The sequence below is a fragment of the Mirounga angustirostris genome, unplaced genomic scaffold (genome assembly GCF_029215605.1).
Source record: "Mirounga angustirostris isolate CCGP_5_RB_7025 unplaced genomic scaffold, mMirAng1.0.hap1 SCAF_13, whole genome shotgun sequence".
NCBI classification, from domain to species: domain Eukaryota; kingdom Metazoa; phylum Chordata; class Mammalia; order Carnivora; family Phocidae; genus Mirounga; species Mirounga angustirostris.
Genome location: NW_026991721.1, coordinates 99,972,745 through 99,993,659, shown reverse-complemented (window position 1 = coordinate 99,993,659; position 20,915 = coordinate 99,972,745). Strand labels below are relative to the sequence as shown.

The window sequence follows — 20,915 nt, the reverse complement described above, 5'->3', positions numbered from 1 at the left end:
TTCTTCAGCACTAGGTTCTTGCAAAGTGCACGTCCATGTTTGGGAAAGAATGACCGGCCACTGAGTAACTTCACCGTCAAGCATAAGAGAGGGGAGATGCTCCATGGGAAGGACATGTAAGCTCTAAATAGCAAATATAAAGAGCAAGGGTCACAGGAACCTGGCCCGCTGCTCTGGGGGGGCCCAAACAGGTCTGACCTGGCCTGCAAGATGCCCCCAAGCATCACTCCCGCCAAGCCCTGCCTCTCGCTTCCTGGGCTGAGCTCAGAATAGTAAAGGGGAGTGTTACCCGGAGAGACTCGGAAGAAAAGGTATTCAGAAAACTGCACACTCTTTCCATAAAAAGCTCCCAGCTCCTGAAAGGCACTCAGGGAAACTTATCTTTTTAAAATTTATTCAGAAATATTGCAGCAACAGCAGAAACTAAGTAGCTCCGTGTAGGCGTTCTGAGATTTTGAGCAAGTGCTAAATCCATGATCTCAGCAGACTTGGTTCCTGAATGAACCGGTTCTGGAAGGAGTCAGGATTGGGGATTGGCGTTGTCAGGTCAAGACTGACAGCTGTCTGCTCTGGGAGGCAGCTCTGCCCCGAGTGAACTCAGAAGGAGCACCTCTGACCCTGAGAACACCTTCCTCCTGGATCCTTAATCTGAGCTTTGGTTTCCATGCTTCTGGATTTTATGGGTAAAGGAATGGTGGCTTAGTTATATGACAGAGAGGAAGGCCAAGAGGAGGCTTCCTTTTGAGTTTCTAACCAGGACCTGGGGTCTGAGTACTGAATCAGAGTAACTGGGTCTTCGACTTCAAAGCCCATCTGTGGTTTTCACTCATTGTCAGTTCAGCCCTTACAAAGGTGAGAATTTCTTAAGCAGATGCTATGTTTTAAAACTCAGTGTTTAATTTAAAAAAAGAGAGACCTCCGGGACCTTGTTGTTCCCTGCACCAGGATTCCAAGAACCCCTCTGGAGAACGGAGCAGTCAGCTGTCCATTGCTAGTAGGTCATGCTAATGACATGCAAAGTCAGTTTCCTCAATCATCTAATAAAGTTATGGCCTAAAGGATTAAAAAATCAGACTTCTTCTAAATAAGGAAAATTGTGGCAGAGCCTTATCACTTGTGCCTGTGTCGAGAGCTTGAGCGAGTCAAGAGCCAGGGAAATACACAGAACATCATACTCTTACTAAAGTTGGTTATTATGGTCTTTCCTGTACCCTTGTGACCTTCCTAGAGGGGCCGAAGTGAGGGCCTAGCGCAGGGGGGTATCTAGACCCATCCTGAAGAAGGATCCAGTTGGGAGGATGACTCCAGCATCTGCCACTGCCATGCCAACCCTCGCTCACTGCTACTAGGAAGTTAGGGCACGTTTTAGGAAGGACTTCTCTGAGTTCTCACTCCCTGTCCTCAGAAGGCACAAAGGTTGTCTGAAATCGGGTAAATAAAATCAGCCATCCATTTCGCCGAGCCCAGGTTGGTTTTGGTCTCTGACATTGGCTCGTCTCGCCCACTGACCATGCTTTCCCCCCTGTGATGTCGGGGTACAGATTCACAGCCTGATCCCGTGACACTGGAGTGAGGCCTTAGGGGCACCTAGGGGGAGAAGGTACAGGCTTAATAAGCTGTCGTACTGAATAGAGAGTCATTGTTGCCAGACAACCCCCAACCGCCACCCCGCACCCCCTACCTCCCACCCCCCGCCCCAGTTAGGAGGCAGTAGGTGAGAGCTGGTGCATCTTGCATTAGTTTATCACTTGAAGTTCCTTGAGATGTGCCAGTAAGGGGGTTGCTTTCTTGGTTCCTTAATAGACTTAGCCACATGCAGAGGCATGACCATGTCAAAGCAGGGACGAGCAGGTGAAACTAGCCAAAGCCACAAATATCCCCAAGAGTCCTGCTTCTGAGCTGCCATATCAGAAAGCCTGGCTCACCTGTTTGAAGATTCCTTTGTGTGCAGCTCATAAATGTGTGTGAAGGTAACGAGGAAGCGGTGACTCCAAACAAATAAATAGAACTCCAGCCTGGAAAAAATGTCCCTGTTTCATGTATTTTTAGGCCACATGTCTGCGTGTTGTCATGAAGCTTTTAGGTGGAAAGCTCACAAGCTCTGTTTGCCTTGGGAGGGGCTGCTTCCCTATCAGAGCTCCTGAGGCCCTAAAGACATGATGTGACAGTTGATTATGCATCCTTTCCTCCATGATTGAGCCACGTACCTTCAGAATTTCATTGCCTGAATGTCACCTCTTTATTTGCTTCTGAACCATGAAGCAAAATAGACAATTTCTTTCAGGGGATAAAGATCATGAAGGAGTGTCTACTTTTCCAAAGAGGCATCTTGAGGTTTTTGTCTTCACATCATGCCCCCTTGATGGCACGTTGCAAGTGTAATATATTATGTTTCTAATATATCTAATATAATTCTCATATATTGTGTTTAAAACACATAAAACTCTGTCCCTTTGCCAGAATAATATAGGCAGTGATGCAAACAATTCAAGCCAAAAAAGTACAAGAGAAAGAGATACACTTTCCCCTGAATTAACCAGACCATCAAGTCATGATGAGCTCACAGTGAGTTCAGTGGGCACTTTGCTCTGATTCCAGTGACACTCTACTCATGTGCTTTAATGAGATGCTTGATGCTTCATCTGGAAGAGAAAAGGAAGACCAAACTATGAGTATGCCAAAGCAATGTTGGAGATATGGTGACGTTCTTCCAGATTTTCATCTCGCTCTCAACGAGACTTTGTTTTGTGATTATTGATGGGACAACCTCTGAATATTTGCCAGTGAAAAACTAAAGATCTATTCAGTGTCCGGAATGTCTCAGATGCACCATTTCTAACGGTCCTCCAAGCAGAAAGTTGGGTTAGTGTTACTTTATTCAGTCCCAGTCTCTTCAGCATTCCCTTCCTCCAAGAGAGCATGAGACTAACACTCAGTGTTATTTGCATTGGTCTCCGCGCTCACGGCAGCCTCCGGAGAATCACCTTCTATAGGGTTTTGAAGGGCAGCCATGGTTATAGTATGATCTAGATGCCCAGCAATCCTGGATCTCACCCAGCAGTAAACATCAAGTGGGAGAGTCATTTCTGTTTCTTTGGGACATTGAGATTAGAGAGTGAGGCATACAGGCTTTGCTCTAAGTATGTGCCCTGAGTGCAGACATAAGCCTGTCTAGAAGCACATACAGAGATCTATCACATGAAGAGCCAAAGCCTCCTTTTTCCCCACGTTCACCTTAACCTGGGGTCCAGGTTCCCTTTTCTCCTGACATCTGATCCTGTGAAGGCAGCTGGTCCTGCTGAATGGGCTCTTTGTTTCAGGCAGGGTTGGAGGTCTCTGTAGCTGCTCCTGGCCCAGTCCCTGACCTGAATGCGAGCCTTGGCAGGCACACGGGCTCCCGGTTTGAAGTCAGAGAGCCCAGCTCTCTGCTGGTCCGCGGGCCGCCTGCCCTCACGCACGGCATCTTCCTCCTCACTGTAACCAGCTTCAGCTTCGTCTGCTGACACCCCCGGGTCGGCTCTTCTATTTTTTCATTCAGTGTCTGTGTGCCTCAATGAGCTTTTTTCCCTCTTTTTTTTTTTTTTTCACTTTCATTTTTCTTTCCTCAGTGGCTCCTGCTAGCTCTGCCACCCCTGTTCCATTGTCTCCTCCAGATAGTGAGTATCATTTTCTTCATCCATCTCTCTGCAGGTTGCTTTCCACCAGCCACAGTGGGTCTGCATAATGTTATCTCCTTCACCAGGTGATAATTCAACTCTGTTGGCAGAAAGCAGCGCCGGGTTTTAGAGAAGCAAATGAGAAGAGAGATAGGCGCAGAGCCTCCCAGATTCATGGGAGGCAGCAGTCCCCCCAGAGAGCAGGCAAGTGACAGGCATGGCTCTGGACAGGAAACCCTGCAGTCAGGCATCCCAAGGCTGGCGTGGCCCAGCCCTGTCCCCAGGATTCTTCGTGGGCTGGACCCAAGCTGACATTTGGAGAAACCAAAAGAATTTGCCAGGAAAAATATCTATTCCGCAGGGTCATAAGAAATGGCTTGGGGTGTCGTGTTTTCACCCTTCATTTTAATTGGCACAGTTAGATTCAGACATTGAAATTAGATAGTGAGGCCTGTAGCTCTTGCTTTCTCCGTAAACGCATACTTGTCTCGTAAATATTTGCGGGAAAATAAACAGCGTCTGCTTGCAGATGTGCCCAGCGGTAGGCGTTTCGGCAAGTTATTTAACCCTTCACAAGTGAGCCTTGTTTTTCTCTTCCATGAAGGAGGATGAGTCATCGCCCTCTTCCCCCCCACCCAGCCCCCTAAAAAGCTTAGCAAGCTGGGTCTGCCCACCCCGAAGGAGGACCGCTCAGCCTGGCAGTGATGTCGCCTGGTCGGTCTCCGGCCTCTTTATTCCTGACTGAGCCTCTCTCATTTACGGTCTTACTTCACTTGGCTGCCTTGCGCTTCTGTTCCCCTGGGGACTCAGGAGGGAGCACTATGCCTGCAACTCTGGGGTTTTGAACCCAGCTCTTGGGGGGCGGGGAGAGCAAAGGGAGACGGCAGCTGTGTGAGGCCTGAGGTGTCAGGCCAGCAGGTGCTCAGGGGGCCGGCAGGGTGGCGCCGCCCGCTGGGCTCAGGAGCTGCTGGGCTCTGTGCTCTGCGCATAGCCTCCAGAGAGGACCCCAGCCCTGGGCTCAGAAGCCCCCTAGCCTATCGCTCTCTCTGGCTTAGCAACAGGCCCAGCACCCCAGGTGGTACTTTCCAGGCCGTGGCTATGTCAGCGGGCATTGAGGCTTGGGAACCAGAGACAGCCTTGGGTTCGAATCCCATGTCTGCTCCTTCAGTGCCTAGCTCCGTGGCCTTGAATGAGCCCCTCCATCTCCTGAGCCACAGAGTCCTTATCTCTCTGATGAGGGATAGAGTCTACCTCTCTTGTAGGTATCTGTGAAAATGAAAGACTAAGTATGAAAAACACAAAACACAGTGCCCAGCACGTAGTAGCCAGAATTTGTGGTAAGAGTAAACGAGGGTTATGTCATTTCTTGCCAAATGAGAGTAACTTGTCAGCAAAATCTCTGATAATTTCCTTAAAATTCCCATATTTCTGTTGATAAATCAGGGGAAAAGGCGGTGAGAGAATATCCCCTTCACCAACTCTTTCTTTTCTTTATATCTATATATATCTGTATCCATATAGATATATCTGCATATGCACATGGACACACTCCTGTATAAACACGTTCATGTATTTACTTACGAATATATTTTATATCTCCCTTCTCTCCTTCACCTTCCTGTGCCCTGTCTGCCCTTCATGTTTCCATAGCAACCTGGCCTCTTCCTGCCCTCACAACCACAGACCCGGCTAGTGAGTACAGAGTTATGGCGGCTCTTGGCCAGATTGCTGCTTGTTGCAGAGCTGGCTTCTGGGTCACGGTGCTGCCCGTCGTTGTCCCTTGTGTTAAAAGTAACAGTTGTGAATGCATGGAGGCTCTTCTCCTGGTGTGGTTTCCTAAGCATGCTGTCTGCGTGGCCAAGAGAACAGACCCAGCACCACCAAAAGGGCTGGGATGATTATTTGAAGAATACTCTGCATGAAGAGAGTTTTCCAAATTTCCCTTCGTGTGAAAAAAACAGAATAGGATTAGAGGAACACTAAGGGAACAAAAGAACAGCATCTCCTCCGAGCTTTGTTGTCCCTCCCCTCTGAAGCGTGCGCACACACACACACACACACACACACAAGTAGCCAAGACTGAGAACAAGGGAAGGAAGAGAGAGAATGCTGCTTGGGGAGAGGTGGAGGGTGCAGCAGAGAGGGAAGCCGCCGCTCGTTTCTGACAGCTTGCCCTGTTTTGTGGGGCCTCGCAGCAGGGCCCAGGGGGCATGAGGAGTACACAGAGCACCCCCGGAAAGGAGAGGCCTCCTCGCAGTCCTCCTCCTCAGCGCTAGGAAAATGGCAGCCCCAGAAAGCGTAGCCGGGCCTGCTCAAGTCTGTGTGCTGAGAGTCCAGATCAGAGTGCTGGAATCCATCTGCAGACGGTAGAGTCGGGACCAGACTTGTGGAAAGCATTACACTTCATCACAACAGTGACCTGTTCCAAGCTAGCCTTTATAACGCTCTAATGAGGGGGACTTGTGGGTTAGGCCTGAAGTCCCAAGTCAACTAGGAGCCCCCGAGCACAGGCACGTGTGTGTGTGTTTAGAGTGGTGTCCACAGCCTTGGGGGGGTTAGGTTTTATAATATTTCTGAGTGCACAGAAAACAGTGACCTGTGTCCACGGAGCAGTGGTCGGTGGGAGAAGGCAGAAAGCAGGTGTGTGGAATCCAGCTCCTACTCCCCTCCCTGGGCCGAGGTTTCTGATACATAATTGAACAGAGAAGAAAAGAGTTTCCTGGTTCTGCGTGCTGCATGAAATGGTTCTTTTTTCTACTACAGAACATAGCTGAGGGTCTGCTTTCTTGGGGTTCTCTGCGTGTGTGTGTGCTGCAGTGAATTTTAATTCCTGATGCTTTTGAGGTTTCACTTTGTCAGCAGAGCAGAGCGGGTGACAATGAACTGTGCTCGCATGGGTTTCACTCAGAGGATGGGTTTGTGGTTTTGGTTTTTTGTGTTTGTTTTTTTTGTGTTTTTTTTGTTTGTTTGTTTGGTTGGTTTGGTTTGGTTTTGCATTTGGGAAAGGAATGCAGTTAACCCATTTTTCTTCAAACAGCCACGCTCCTGTGCCTTCCAGCTTGGGGCGGTGTGTGTGCGAGGCATAGTTGGAGAAGGCTACGTAATGCATTTGCACAGCTCAGGTCATATTAATATGTCTCATGGTAGACTGGTCTTCCCTGGAATCTAGAATCCAAAGTTTTCCTCAAGGAAGAATTGGGTGTTCCTTCCTGACATACGTTTAATTTTTAAATATCAGACATTTCTGTCCACGGATAAGATGCCCAGTAGTGACATCAAAAGAGAAGAAAGTTTGTCTTTTTTTTTGCACCCATTTGACTACTGACCCAAATTATAGGTCCCAGTGGATCCTGGGATATAAGGAAAGACGGTCACAATTGGGCAGCAGCGTGTATTTAGCATGAGCATAATCGTATACAATAAGGCAAAAGGTAGCGTGTGTGAATGCGGTGGAACAGCAGAGTAGCTAGAAGTGCAGAAAAATCTATCAATCATCAGCCAGTCAATAGGATTGAAAACGAATAACGTCTCCTGTTTTTGCTAGTGTGTGTGTGTGTGTGTGTGTGTGTGTGTTGATCCATTTTTAATCATGAATTCATGAATGAATGAAGGTACCCTAGATAAGAGCAAAAGAGAAACCGATCAGTTGTGTATCATCCCTGCAGGGCACCATTGGTTGGAACATGTCAGAGCCTGTGCAGTGGGACATGGGACGGACAGGTTCTATCAGCTCGCAGGGGCAAGGGATGTGTAGCTGGGCTAAAGCATTTCTCCTGCATTATTTTTAAACAGTGGTATGCTTTGGGCAGAAAGGTACCTCTACCTCCTCTCTTTGCCCTTCTTCTCTTAGTTTCAACCAGCAATAGCCTGAACTTCCCCTGGTCCGTGCAAGTTAAGGCAGGAAACCCAAAATGCCTTTTGACAGGCAAGTCATTCAGTAACAGATTAGACTGCAAAGACAACATAGGACAAAAAGGAATGTAGATAAAGCCAAATAAGAAAACTATTTGCCTTTAATTGTCAAGGTCAAATCCATATCTTATCAGTACAGCCACAAGTTTAGAGAGGTAGGTATCCACAAATGTCCAAGCACTTGTTCAATGTCAGCGTCTTAGCTCAGGGGGCCAGGGGTTCAGTTTCGTTCTTCAGTGTTGACAGAGCCATTGTTTCGACCACCAGAAGGAAACCTGTTCCCTTCTGCACTGGCCTCCGCCTTTGTAGGTTGTCTCAATTTTGGTATCTCACTGGGGGCTCCGGGATAATGTGGGTAGATGGACAGGGAAGTGAGAAAGGACCGCCAGGACTGCCTTCTCTGGTCTGCATCCCGCAAACCTTACTCAGCCCGTTCCCCGTCTCCTTATGCACCACAGGAAACAGGAAATGGCTTTTCTCAATGTAATGTAATATTTTGTTCCTACAGGGCACACAGTCTTAGGACTTTTCCTGCATGACCCATGTTCTCTCTCATTGCCCTTGTTTCCTGAGGATGCCGAGACATTTTTGGAATCTGTGAATAATAACTTGCTTTTTTTCTTTTCCTTCAACAGTCTCCTGGATTGACTTTGACATCCGGGTCCTGACAAGTGTACATGCTCCTTGATGTATTAATATGCAGTGTTGCAGCTGTATCTAATGCTTATTGGTGTCGTTAACCAAATGCTCTTTATGATTTATTATCCTTCTATTTCCGGGCAGTTTGACTGTCCTCCCAATGTTTCCTATATATGCTGCTAATTTAATTTGATTTCTCCTTTTATTTAGTCTGTGATTTTGTTGTTGATTTTTTCTCCCTGCCCATTGTTTACATCAGTTTTTAATTTTTTTGTATTTTCCATGTGACCTCCTCCACTTTCCTTTCAACCAATCATGTGCGTGCGTATCATGTGACTTTGTCATGTGGCTTGCATGGTGCTGATGATGTCGTCCACGCTGGTGAACAGAAGGTAAAACTCTTTGTTCTGATTAGGGAAATAAACCTGGGACCACAGCCTGGCACCTGGGGCCCACTCATTCTTCCTGTCTTAGATTTCCCAAGTGAAGCCATTTGAGAGATTTCCTCTTGTTCTCAGTTCACCTCTAGAATTCATCATTCTTTGCGGCCTTGACATGACGATTTGATACCATGAGAGCCTTTGGTTCAACATTTCGCTTCGAGAAACGCGGCCCCGCAAACTGCCGTCTGTAGTAAAACCACATTTGCCACGGCGCAGTTTGCAAACTTGAATTTTTACCAGATAGTTCGTAAAAATTATTTCCCAGAAAACAGTTTTGCAAATTACCTTTGCGACATTGTTGTTTAACTTTATCCAGTAGTCCTGAAAACCACAGTTGCTCTAAAATGAGTCATGTCTGTGAAAATGTGAAATGTATCTGTTTGCAACACTGAAACGCTACGGAGAGAAATATATCAATTGCTGTGGTTCTATTTGCTCAAAACCAATGAGAGTGCTTCATAAAATTCATGCAAATTGAGGACTTACTGAAACAAGAGATTTAAGAATTTGGAATTAAAGCAGTTTGGATTGTTGACATGTCACTGTTTAAGAGTGACCCTCCCCCTGGGCAGGAGGGGGGAGGCAGGAAATCAAAGCAGAAGTTAGCAGTTACCATGACTGGAGATCCCTTTGTAATCAAGAAGCACATGATTGACCCTTACAGCAAAGGAAATAAAATTATAGCCTAATTAAGCACAGTGGTGACAAAATAATTAGTTAATATTGTGACTGTCACAACCTTGGCAAAACATTTCTCGCTTACCATAAAGAGAAAAGGAAGCTCTGCTCACAGCTTTCCCACTGTAAAATCAAACACCTATTCAAAACCTGCCCTGGGAGTCATCTGCATTCTGTTCTCTTCTAACTGAAGACTGTTACGTCAGATCACAACCTGAGACACAGACCGGCTGCATTGATCACAAAAGCCAGACTAACACGAATAACCACCCAGTGTGCCCGTGCATGCGAGGGGTCCCCGTTTGGCCTCACTTCTCTGAGGAACTGACTGGGCGACATCCACATGGACAAAACCATCCACAGCTGTCTCGCATGCATGTTCTCTGTTCCTGGTCTGTCTTTTTGTTTCGTGCACCCCACACGTGTGAGCCCTGTGGATGCTACCCTCTCACTTCGCCCTGCACACTGACCACCTCCAAGGACGCCAGCTTTCTTGGCGTGGCCACTGTGCTCCTATTGAGTCCTATTTACAGCCAGAGTCCTGGACGAGGTCTGGGGTCAGAGCCATCTGCCATTTCCAAAAAGATGTTTGGTGTTTACACTGTATGAAAAGAAGTCGGGGTGTGCCCAAAGCAGGGGAGTATCAGATGTGCTAAGAACTTTGTTCTGCCTTTAAAAGGCAACCTAATCTGTGCAGCTTAGGGCAGACAATTTTGGGAGCCTAAGGTTTTCTAAACTCCCAAGTCTCACCCAAAATACTCTGGTTTCATTATTCCCCCAAGGGGGGACCGCGTTCTTTTGAGGTGATGGCTCCGAGGCTAATGTACTAGGGAAAAACCTGGATCTTCCCCCCTGAGATCTGAAGTTTGAGCAGATGTGGAGTTGAAACCCGTTAGTTTCTTTCTTAAAAACAAGTTTGGTCATTTCTGTGTCTTGCTGTAATTCAGGAATGAAGCAAAGCACCCCCACGAACAAGGTTGAAACTGATCCATACCTCTGAAGAGCGATCTCTTCCAGACATTTTAAGCAAAGCAAGAAATGTTTGAAGATGTTTCCTGCAGTTGCCCTAGAAACACACCTTAGCAATGGCCTTGGGTATTGGTAAAAATGTGGCCAGTGCTAAAAAAAAAATCACTAAAGCGCCTGTGGAATTCGAAAGCATGATTACCCCCTCACCAAACCATATTTCCCTTCTGTGACAGACGCTCTTTGGCCCTTTGCAAAGGGACTAGCAGAGGACTCCTTATTCAAATGAACAGCAAGCAGCAGGAAATGGCCTTTAATAATAAAATTTAAGGGAATGGAGCGGTCAGAGCAAATAAAATTTATGGGGGAGAGAAGTAAAGCTTAGTTAAGAACATGATTGCCTCCTTTCTCTGGACATGAGTAAGGCTTTAAGGTGAGTGGGGCCTAACTGAGGAAGGTTTAGATGAGCAGGGACTCTCTCCCAGGAGTGGGCTTGCTGTGCCGAGCTAAGATGCTCCCATGCCGAAGTCTATTCTTAATATCCTGGCACCTGGTCACGGCCCGGCTTCTTCCTCCAGTGACTCCATCAGCCGTGAGGACTCTGTGTAAATGGGCCTCCTCACCCTCCCCACTCCCAGCATGTGTGCGATGAGAAGCCCCCTGTGCCCCTCTGTCAGTGTGCAGCATGTCTGAGCACGGATCCCCCTGGCCCCCCACCCATTCATAATGATCTTTTCTTTAGCTACTGACACTGCCTCTCCTACTAGGACATGCTGATTCTGATGAACTAAACTCCTTAACACCCACTCTTCCTTCTTAGATTGAAAACATCACTAACTACCCCTTCCACTCCCTCCTTTATTTTTTTACAGCTGTGTGTCTGGATTGCCACGGGTCTCTGGCAGGTCGACACAGACTTGTCACCAGGGGTTCTGCTCTAATTGCCTTTATTCCAAAGGATTCCCTGCACTGGTGGTAGAGAGCTAGCGTGAAGGGTCTGCAGAGGGAGGCAGTGATGCGTATCGGCCTGAATCCTGGGTGCAGAGGCCGGGGGCTCTCGAAAGGGTACAGTTCCCTAGGGCTTAGCAGTGTGAGGGCCGAAACCTCTCAGGAGCCTCGTACTTCTTTATGAGCAATCTGACGTCCGTGAAGTAGTATTGAAGATGTGCACAAACCCCCTTGCAGCCTCGGAGACAGGAGCCAAGTGAATTGTTGGAGGTTGTTTTGGTCCTAACTTCCTCAGCCTGGATCAGCCCCATAACCACAAGCCACACCTTCGTGGTCATATTTTCTTTTTAGGATGATGAAACAAAGATAATTGATCAATTAAGCTGTTGGTGTTTTCATGACACCCACGAGAAGGGACTTGGTATCTCTGTGGTTCAGTCTGTCAAAGTTCATTTGTTGCTGTTTCATTCATGCCCCATGCTGCCATCGGCCTCCCCACCCGCCCCCCAGCTCACACACTCACATTCGTAATCCCCGAGGAACCCGATTCAAAAAGGACATGTAGGCCAGATGCCCCCATGACCGTGGCCTCAGAGCGAAACGTCCGTTCTGTAAGAGCCATGTCCACCCGTCGTGTCCCCCAGCGTTCCCTGGAGCCCATGACCAGGATAGCAAAGAGTCAGGTCAGGCTAGCACAAGCAAATTCTTAACAACGAAGAGGAAAGAGCTCAGGAGAAAAGGAACACTTGACTCCCAAGGCCTGCTTTGGGGGACCAAGGGTTAGGACAAATTGAAACCCATCCAGGCACTGTCGGCCACTCGCTGGGACTGTCAGAAAGCCCCCTCAGCACCCCTAGAATAGCCAGGTAGGCCATCAGAGGGGGCATCACAGGAAGTTGGGGGGGTCCAAGGTACATTGGATTCATCTGTTCAGCAAAGAGCTTGTCCTTCTCAGAAAGGACAATTAGCAGGCTAATAACTGCACATCCTGATTGCCTTAGGTAATTTGCTCATCCGCTAAGGACCAAACTTCTAACCTCTTGTAATTTCCAATGCTCCTGAGTTGGAAAGATCTAATGGGCTTCATATTTGAACAGCCAAATCATACATTTTGGGCTCTTCTAAACAAGTAACAAAAAGGCATATGTACATTTCAAGTTCTTTTCAAATGGCTTGCAAGAAGTAATTCAGGGAAGGGAACAGGAGTTAGGATACACAAAAGTAACAGTATTTGTCATGCCAGACAATCCCATTTGATAGAAAAAGGGAGAGAGTCTAATGCAAGCCCTACATCCATTACTGGTTTGTACTCAGATGCCCAAAACTCTGTGCAGACCCCTGTGGGCGGGGACAGCAAAGTGGATGAGGAAGGAGTGTGGGTCAGGCCTCCCTCAGCACTTGAGTCAGAAGATAGAATAATTTTGGTAATTGGGCATTTTTGAGTTAAGTAGAATATTGTTTTCCTTCTAAAATTTAGAAATACTGTCCAAACACCGTGGGCTTGCTATAGTTTTCATTGTGGAATTCAGATATCCAGCAGTAAGCTTTCTGACCCCAGGGCTTGTGCTGAAGAAGGAAAGGACATGAAGCCGACTCCAATTTTAGGGCACGATAGCATGAAAATTACAAAGAACCTACAATCCTCGAGGCCAGAAATACACATTTCAATAACAATTTCTAAGGGGAATTTATAGGACCTGTCTGTAACATTTCTGACTATGTGGTCTCTATGGTACCTTCTTATTTTCTTACACACATGATTTACATTCTTCTAGCAAATACCAGAGCTGCCTAATATTTTATATTTGTTGTCGGCAAGGTTTATTTTTAAGGTGATGTTGGGTTTTTTTTAGTCTTTACATAAAATATCTGGGGGGGAATTTGACTCATGGCTGAAGCTAAATTCAGGTGTAATTAACCCCAGGGGTATTGGAGCAACCTGCCAGTTGCTGCTGAATTTTAAACCAACATTTACAAATAATTACAATATTGGTTTTGCGGAAATTACCTATAATGATTTCAATCAGAGCAGCCATTTCAGAACAGAGTGCACATTGGGACCCTCTAAATAATTTCCTCTCCTAATGTGTTCAGTAAAGCAGTGAGCCTCCCGAATGCCAAGGCCCCCTTTCTCCAGCATCGGCCCCTCCCTGGTCAGGCGTGGCTGGAGCCGCCTGCTTGCCGAGAGCTCAAGAAGCAGTTTCTTTAGCCTATTCGTAATCTTTAGAAAAACTGACAAACGGTGAACATTTGAAGATGGCTAAGACAATTCATTAAACAAATATTGCTCTTTCTACACCTTTATGTGACTACAGCAAGTTCCATCCTTACAAAGTGGGTCAGAATCCCTCTGATGCTGGTTGATGAGAATCTTCCTGAAGAAACACTGTCACAGGAAGGGTTACGTTTCTGTACGAGGGCCCTGCCATTTTTTTTAAAAGAATTGATCATAACTAGGCTTTTTTTTTTTTCATTTGGCAAACAAAACCTTGTCTTGTCTACCTTTGAGACGCCAATGCCTAAGTAACTACCTGGTACCTAGAGGGTAGATACTCGGTAAACGTTTGTTGAGTAAATTATAGTTAAAGCACTTGAAGTGATACACCTAAATATTACATGATATGCTCTAAATTCTATGAGAAAGTAGAATTCTGACATACATGTCAGAATAACGTGGTCATCACTCTGATAAAATGTTAGCAACGGATAGCGTTCCAGCTTTGGTCAGTGTTAGAACTGTGTTCTAACCATGGTATGGTTTTCAGTGATTTCTCTATGATTCCGATTCTATTCTATTCTATCTAAATGGACAACCCTGTGCCCTAGAGATGTGGAATTACTGATCTTGGGGTACATTGCCCTGAAATTGGCAGGACATCCTTATTTTGCGTCTGTCTTTCACAGTGTTGTGAAAATAGCCAAGGTGTTCTTGGATAGTTTGTCCTAATGCAGTGACTGTCATTGGGTCACCACGCTGGCAGAACGACAGGGGACCCTGGAGAACACTTAGCCCAGGGCCCCTATTCTGCATCTGTGGATAGTGAGGCAGAGGCCTGTCTAAGCATTCAGTTTTACAGGGACCCCCACAAACATGAAAGGGAGCACCTCTTCTAAGTAGATATTCCCCCCAAAGCAAAGGCCTTGGGGGAGGGACTAGGTCATTGCCCGGTGAGTGTGTTGGAAGGGCCACCGATCCCGCCTCCTCCCCTCCTTCTTAAGGCAGATAGACTGTCATAGGGTCAGTGTCACAGTTTTGAACACGGAAGTCATCATTGGTGCCCATCCCCATTCAGTCTCAGGCCACCAACCATCCCAGTGTGCCTGGGGGTAAGGGTTTTCTGGAGTGCAGGACTTGCAGTGCTAACACCTGGAAAGGCCCAGACCAGCCAGGATGAGTTGGTCACCCTGCTTCAGAGATGAGGATTGGAAAGTTCTACTGTGCCTCGTGATCCCATTTGTTCAGCACTCGTGACTCTGCACAGACCTGCTCGGTGCTGACATGGCTTCCACTTGGTTTGAGTTTCTTTGTAGCACAGGATATTTATAACGATAGGAGACATTACTAAACTTCTGTCTAAGACTGAGAACAGTCCAAGAGAATTTGAAAAGTGAGCCCGCCTTGACATCATGACATCATCTAAACCAAATTCCTAAATGTTCTCCACTGAAGAGTTGAGGCCAGTGGCTAGAGAGCAGCACGAAACCAGGACAAGTCTTTGCCTAAAACCTGTTCTTGTCTTTTTTAACTCTTGTTTTTCTTTTTCCTTAATCACTGATTGGGGAAAACAAACCACAAGCACAACTTTTCCTAAATACTTTCTCTCTCGGACATTAAGATGATGCATCCTCCCTGTTGCAGCTTCCATGCGTCCCCTTCCCCGTGGCTTCTCAACCTTAAATGTGCACACGGATCACCTTGGGATCTTGTTAAAACGGAATCTGCATTTCTAACAAGCTCCAGGTGGTGTGTGTGCTGCAGGTCCAGGCCGAGTAGCAAGGGCTGTCCATTAGCTTTCCGTCTCTGGTTCCCTCTTGTCTCAAAGAGAGGAGCGGGACGAGCAGCCGTTGAGAGGTGCCCAGAGGAGCTGAATGAAGAGGGTGGGCTGGATGGCTTTGCCAGCAGCCTGGTCACAAATGGTCAACGGTACGCTTCGGGATGATGAGGTCCGAAGCCTAGGGACAAACCTTTCTGGGTTTTCGGTCACATGTCTGTGATTCTGTCCTCCAACAAACAAGCCAGGACAACCCACCCAGGGGGTAACTGTTCTATAGGCTCTCCCACGTTTCTGTCCGAGGCCATGAACTAGACATACAGATATGTCCTCGGAGGAAGTGCAGGATCCCCAAGTGCATTAAGTCTTCATTTCAACTTCTCTCAAACATTCTCTCACCTCATTGCTTCCAGTATCCACTAATGACATAGTTTCTCTTGAAGTAACTCAGCGTCTTCCTCACAGAAGAACCATCCCAGCCCTGGTAGTTTGTCCCGTACAAGACCGTCTTCCTTCTCTCCCTTGGATTCACAAGCCGAGCATATACTGCAAATAGAGACATCAACTTTTCTCTGTTGAGAAACCCTGAAGACGTTTTTTTTCTCTCTTCTCGCAAACAAAAAGACTTTAATGATTGTCAGTTTAAACAAGTTGCCCAGGATTATCACTCAGGTGGTTGAGCCATAAATGCAGGATGCTTACAGGAGACTTGCCCCTGGCATCTTGTGCTTTATTTAAGCATAACTGGAAAGTTGTCACATTTTTAAATGAATCTAAGTAACAGAACTTAATTCATGGAAAGCGGGTCACAAGAATGCAGTGTCATTCCACCCCTACTAGGCATGTGGGTCTCCCAGACCCCCAGGATGAATCATATATCCAGGGAAGAAACTGGCTGTTTTGAAGAATTATTTTATGGGTGTAAGTTTTCTCCTTAAACACTTACACACATTTTCCCGTATTTCAGGCTGTTCCTCAAAATGTATCAGGCTCATCAAAGTTAAATCTGCAGTTGTAAGAGCAGGCAAAAAGGAAATGCAAGCACTAGTGAGAGACATTAAAAAAATAAAATAAAATCCTGTTTCTAAAATGGTAAAAGGACTGTGCTATTAGGGAGGGTTTCCCAGAACATTCCCAAAAAGCACTTCGTTTGGGGCTAAGTCTGACGCATCTAACTGGAACCCGAAGGTTTATATTTATTGCTTTTTAACCATTTGAATTTCTGAGAAAGCAAGAAAAAAGCCCAGCCCCGCCCCATCACTACATCCCATGCTGATGGATTAGATTTTCCTTTTGTGGGCAAAAATGTCACATGAATTAACTGGCTGTTTCAGGGGAACCCAGCGCACCTAAGCTCGAAGGGCAGATGGGAGAGGACGGAAACTCTATTAAGGTGAACCTGATCAAGCAGGATGACGGCGGCTCCCCCATCAGGCACTACCTGGTCAAGTACCGAGCGGTGAGTGGCTCCAGGGCTCCCGCCCCGTCCTCACCCCCGCTTCTGCCACCCTGACACCCACCTTGTTGGGGCAACAGTGTGCAAAGCCCAGGCGGGGCAGAGTCGTTCTGGGTCTTGCAGATGGCTCAGCGGCCCTGGTCAGAGTTTTCAACCCCAAGCTTGACCTACAGCCATCAGGCCGTGTCCACACTGGGACCATTTTGAAATCTCTAAAATGATTGTGGTGGTGGCAAACTCCTATCGTGATCGATTGCTCTACTTTTTGAACATTTCTACAAAGTGGTTTTGCCATTACCTGGTACTTTTTGCAGATAATATACTGATATCTCATAATCAGTGCGTTTGATCAAGTGTGTATTATGGGCCAGGCACTGCGATCGTGTACTTTGTTTCCCCATGAGAATCCTGTGAAGTTGGCCTTAGGCTTATCGGCCCTTCACAGAGGAAGTAACGTACTCAGTCAATGATGCATGGTCCCTCACAGCTGGGTGGGCAGAGTTTGAACCCAGGTCTGTCTAAAGACACTGGGCTCTTCGCCCCTGCCTTAGGCTGCCTTACCATCCCAAACCATGGTCATTCCCACCTGCCCCTCGGACCCTCCCTGAGCTGGTCTAATCCTGCTCACAGTGAGCTTGGGATCCCTTTCTTCCCGGCTTGCTCACCACCTAAGATTTCTGTCATCTGCTTTTCATCTCCAGGCCCCAAAATGAGAATCGCTCTCACTTTCTTTGGTTTTAGAATGACACTTGGCCACTGCCAACCACAATCAATTGCTGAGAGATCTAGAGGCAGTATCTGAGCACTGGGAATAGCCTCTTGCTCAGGTTTCTTACCGTAGGAAATAATGAACCAGAGAGCAGTTTTCTTTCCTCAAATAGAAAGGATTTTTCAAGGAAGTTGACTTACTCCTTCTCTCTTGATCAGCCCCTACTGAAGTGGAGTGTGAGCCCTTGCCTGGTTAGGCTTAATGGAGAATCGCTACAGCACAGACCTTCTCAGGCACACTCCCCAGTGGGTGGGCAGACCTGTCATTCCACTCAGCCCTTCCCCAGTTAATTGCGAAGCCAGACACAAGGCTGACGTCGGAGGAGGTGCCTCTGTGGACTTCCCTGAGGCCCAGCCTAGAGGCACCACTGATGAGAGGTCCCTGTGGCTTCCTCACTGTGGAACAGGAAACCAGGATTGAGCGATGGCCCAGCACAGCCCACAGGAAGTGGACAGTGTGGTCGGGTGGGCCGTCTCTGGCCCTCGTTAGGCTGATGTGGCCCAGACAGACGTGGGATCCAGGTTCGGCTCTACCACTTACCAGCGTGTGACCTGAATAGGTCACCCAGTCTTCCAAAACCTCCGTTTCTCCATCAGTAAAGTGGGAAAAAAATAGCTTCTCGAGTTATGGTGAAGATCAGTTATAATATAAGCAAAGAACCTGAAAAGTGCCCGACACATGGAACCCCCCTCCCCTGCCCCATAACTACCATAATCACTGCTAAGAGCATGGAGGACATTAGGAGAAGGAAGGGAAAAATGAAGGTGGGGGACATCGGAGGGGGAGACGAACCATGAGAGACGATGGACTCTGAGAAACAAACTGAGGGTTCTAGAGGGGAGGGGGGTGGGAGGATGGGTTAGCCTGGTGGTGGGTATTAAGGAGGGCACATTCTGCATGGAGCACTGGGTGTTATGCACAAACAATGAGTCATGGAACACTACATCAAAAACTAATGATGTAATGTATGGTGATTAACATAACATAATAAAATAAAATAAAGATGCCAGCTGGGGCTGGAGACACCTCCCAGATGAGGCCGCCTGAGATGTCAGTTTTCCAGAAGAGCCACAGTGGCTATGCCAGGCAGGTCTGCCTTAAAAAGACAATGGGGACAGAACACTGAGATCTGTCAGGTTTCAACAGCCTTATGTGTCTTCTCTTCTACTTCAAACACTCGGTGTTGGCTAAATACTATTACTATATGTTATTAGTACTTTTGTGTAACGTAGTATTTGCTTTATATTCCAGTTGCCTCTTTTATAGAGTTTGCCAAGGAAAGGAGCCTTTCAGAGAAAGAGAAGACATAGACAGCTGAATTTCTTTGTTTTGAATTGTTCTAGATTAAAACCGGGCCACCGGTGACATAGGGCCGGCCAAGCGAACTTGCAGCCTGACAAAACCCTTCACGGGCTGTTTGTAGGGATGCACTGAGAAAATTGTGGAAAGCCGCTAGTACGGGCCGGGCGCATAGGAGGTGTTCAACAAATGGTAGTTTTTATTGTTAATAAAACGAATCTATGCAGTGTTCCCGTGTCAGGGAGGTGAGTCCCACAGCTAAGTGTGAGCAACATCCTGAAATAGGACAAGAAGCGTATTCGTTGTAAGGCTCTTCCGGGGCATCCATGTGCCCAAGCATTCCAGAATGTGCTTGGGTCCCTGGGTGCCCTGACGGCGATGGGACAGGACATTGGAGCATTGGTCCTATGCTACCTGCCACCGTGCTTACAAAATGCGAGGTTGACCTCCTGACCCGCATCATCCTTAGGGGTGTTCAGGCTGGTAAAGAATGAACACCCTGTCCTATCATCGGTTTTTATTTGTATTATTTTGCACCAAAGGTAGTGACTCCCTGAAGCTCTTCCCCTTAGCCGGTCTCACCAGCGTTTTCGTCTAAACTCTCCCGGTGTCTTGTGTCCTTCCTGCCGGTTTCTCCCAGAAGCTCTCCTCCGAGTGGAAACCAGAGATCCGGCTCCCGTCTGGCAGTGACCACGTCATGCTCAAGTCCCTGGAGTGGAATGCTGAGTATGAGGTCTACGTGGTGGCTGAGAACCAGCAGGGCAAGTCCAAGGCGGCTCATTTTGTGTTCAGGACCTCGGCCCAGCCCACGGCCATCCCAGGTATGACCGCCTCTGCTTTCTGTGAGTTTCCCGCTTCGAATTAATGCACAGTGCTGCACCTCCTAATGTGCCTGAACAGCCCCTGACAACTTGCTTGCTTCCAGCCATCCTCATGATTGGTTGCCCATGCAAAGCTTAGTTTTGCTTTGTACCTACCTGTGCAGTGGGTTGAGATGTACTGGACCCCCAGGAAGGCTTGGCCAAGCATCCTGGGGCAACGGTCCTGTGTCATTCAGCCCTGAAGGACTGATGCTAAGCCAGTCCGCGGGAGCCCTCAGATGGGAAAAACCCAGCTCCAGCCAAGCCTTGCGGCTGGTTGAGTAAGGATCTTTTGTTGAGACCTTATCTACCCTCTGCCATTTCATACAAGGACCACCTAATTGTTTTGAAGCGCTTTCTATTTGATGCTTGCTTACTGCACAATCATGGTCCGGATCTCTTCTCTGTGGGGACCCCAAGAGAAGGAAGAGACGGTGCCCGGTTAGTTAAAAATCCTATCTTCCAAGGGCCTCTCCACTGCAACAAAGATTAAATTGAATCGCTTGAAACAGGGCGAGTGGAGAAAGGGGACGTTGACAAACCCCATCCGTGAAAGGCAGTCCAGTCTGCTGGAGACCGCGTCGGGAGCGCTTCTCCTAGGAGACGCAGACCTGTCTCTAGGGATCCAGGACCAACTCAAGTGTGGGAACAAAGGGAGAGTTCTGCCTGCTGGCCCAGCCCCCTTGCCACTGATGGTTAGTCTCCTCATTGACCAAACCTTCAGAGCAGAAAGTGATCTTCAGTACCGCTCTGTGCTTTTCCAGATCAGCCAAGTGCCAGCCACAGGCAAGAGGGGGACATACACCATATAGCTGCAGCCTGTTGAAAGGGGGCCCCATAAACTCTGTGCTGTGTTCAAGCATGGTAGGAAGATGTTCCAGTCTCCCAGCTGCCTTGGTGTGGCCCCGTCATGGCTGTCCTGTCTCTGATGCTTGCCTGGGCGCTCTGCTCAGTTGTCAAAATAGCGCCTCCCAGCAGGAGGGAGACCAGAAAGGAAGGCTTGGCCGAGCATCCTGGGGCAACGGTCCTGTGTCATTCAGCCCCAAAGGACTGATGCTAAGCCAGTCCGTGAGAGCCCTCAGATGGGAAAGGAAGGCTGCCTAGGACATGGGCCTGCGTGTGCGCGAGTCGGTTAGGGAAACAACAAAGTGAGACCCGTGTGTGGTTCCCGATGGTTGAGTGTGCATGAATGTGTGTGTCTGACAGACGTGTGGGGGCCTCCAGGGAGCTGGCAGGTGGGTCTTCAACCAGAGGACACACGGCCACTGGTCCTACCCTCCGCATTGTCAGGGAGGCC

At 47.7% G+C, this 20,915-nt stretch overlaps 1 protein-coding gene across 10 annotated transcripts in view; it reads left to right on the top strand.

Moving 5' to 3' along the window:
- The window catches only part of NCAM1 (neural cell adhesion molecule 1), a 300,452-nt gene that overhangs the window by 263,013 nt on the left and 16,524 nt on the right, over positions 1 to 20,915 (top strand). For 4 of the 10 annotated variants that reach the window (XM_054512298.2, XM_045895018.2, XM_045895022.3 and 1 more), the window contains 2 exons: positions 16,569 to 16,693; positions 19,402 to 19,579. In XM_054512298.2, coding sequence (XP_054368273.1) covers positions 16,569 to 16,693; positions 19,402 to 19,579 — 303 coding nt within the window. Of the gene's footprint in view, positions 1 to 3,608; positions 3,657 to 5,306; positions 5,349 to 16,568; positions 16,694 to 19,398; positions 19,580 to 20,915 lie in introns of all 10 variants that reach the window. The other 6 variants (XM_045895017.3, XM_045895020.3, XM_045895027.3 and 3 more) reach the window with 3 other exon arrangements.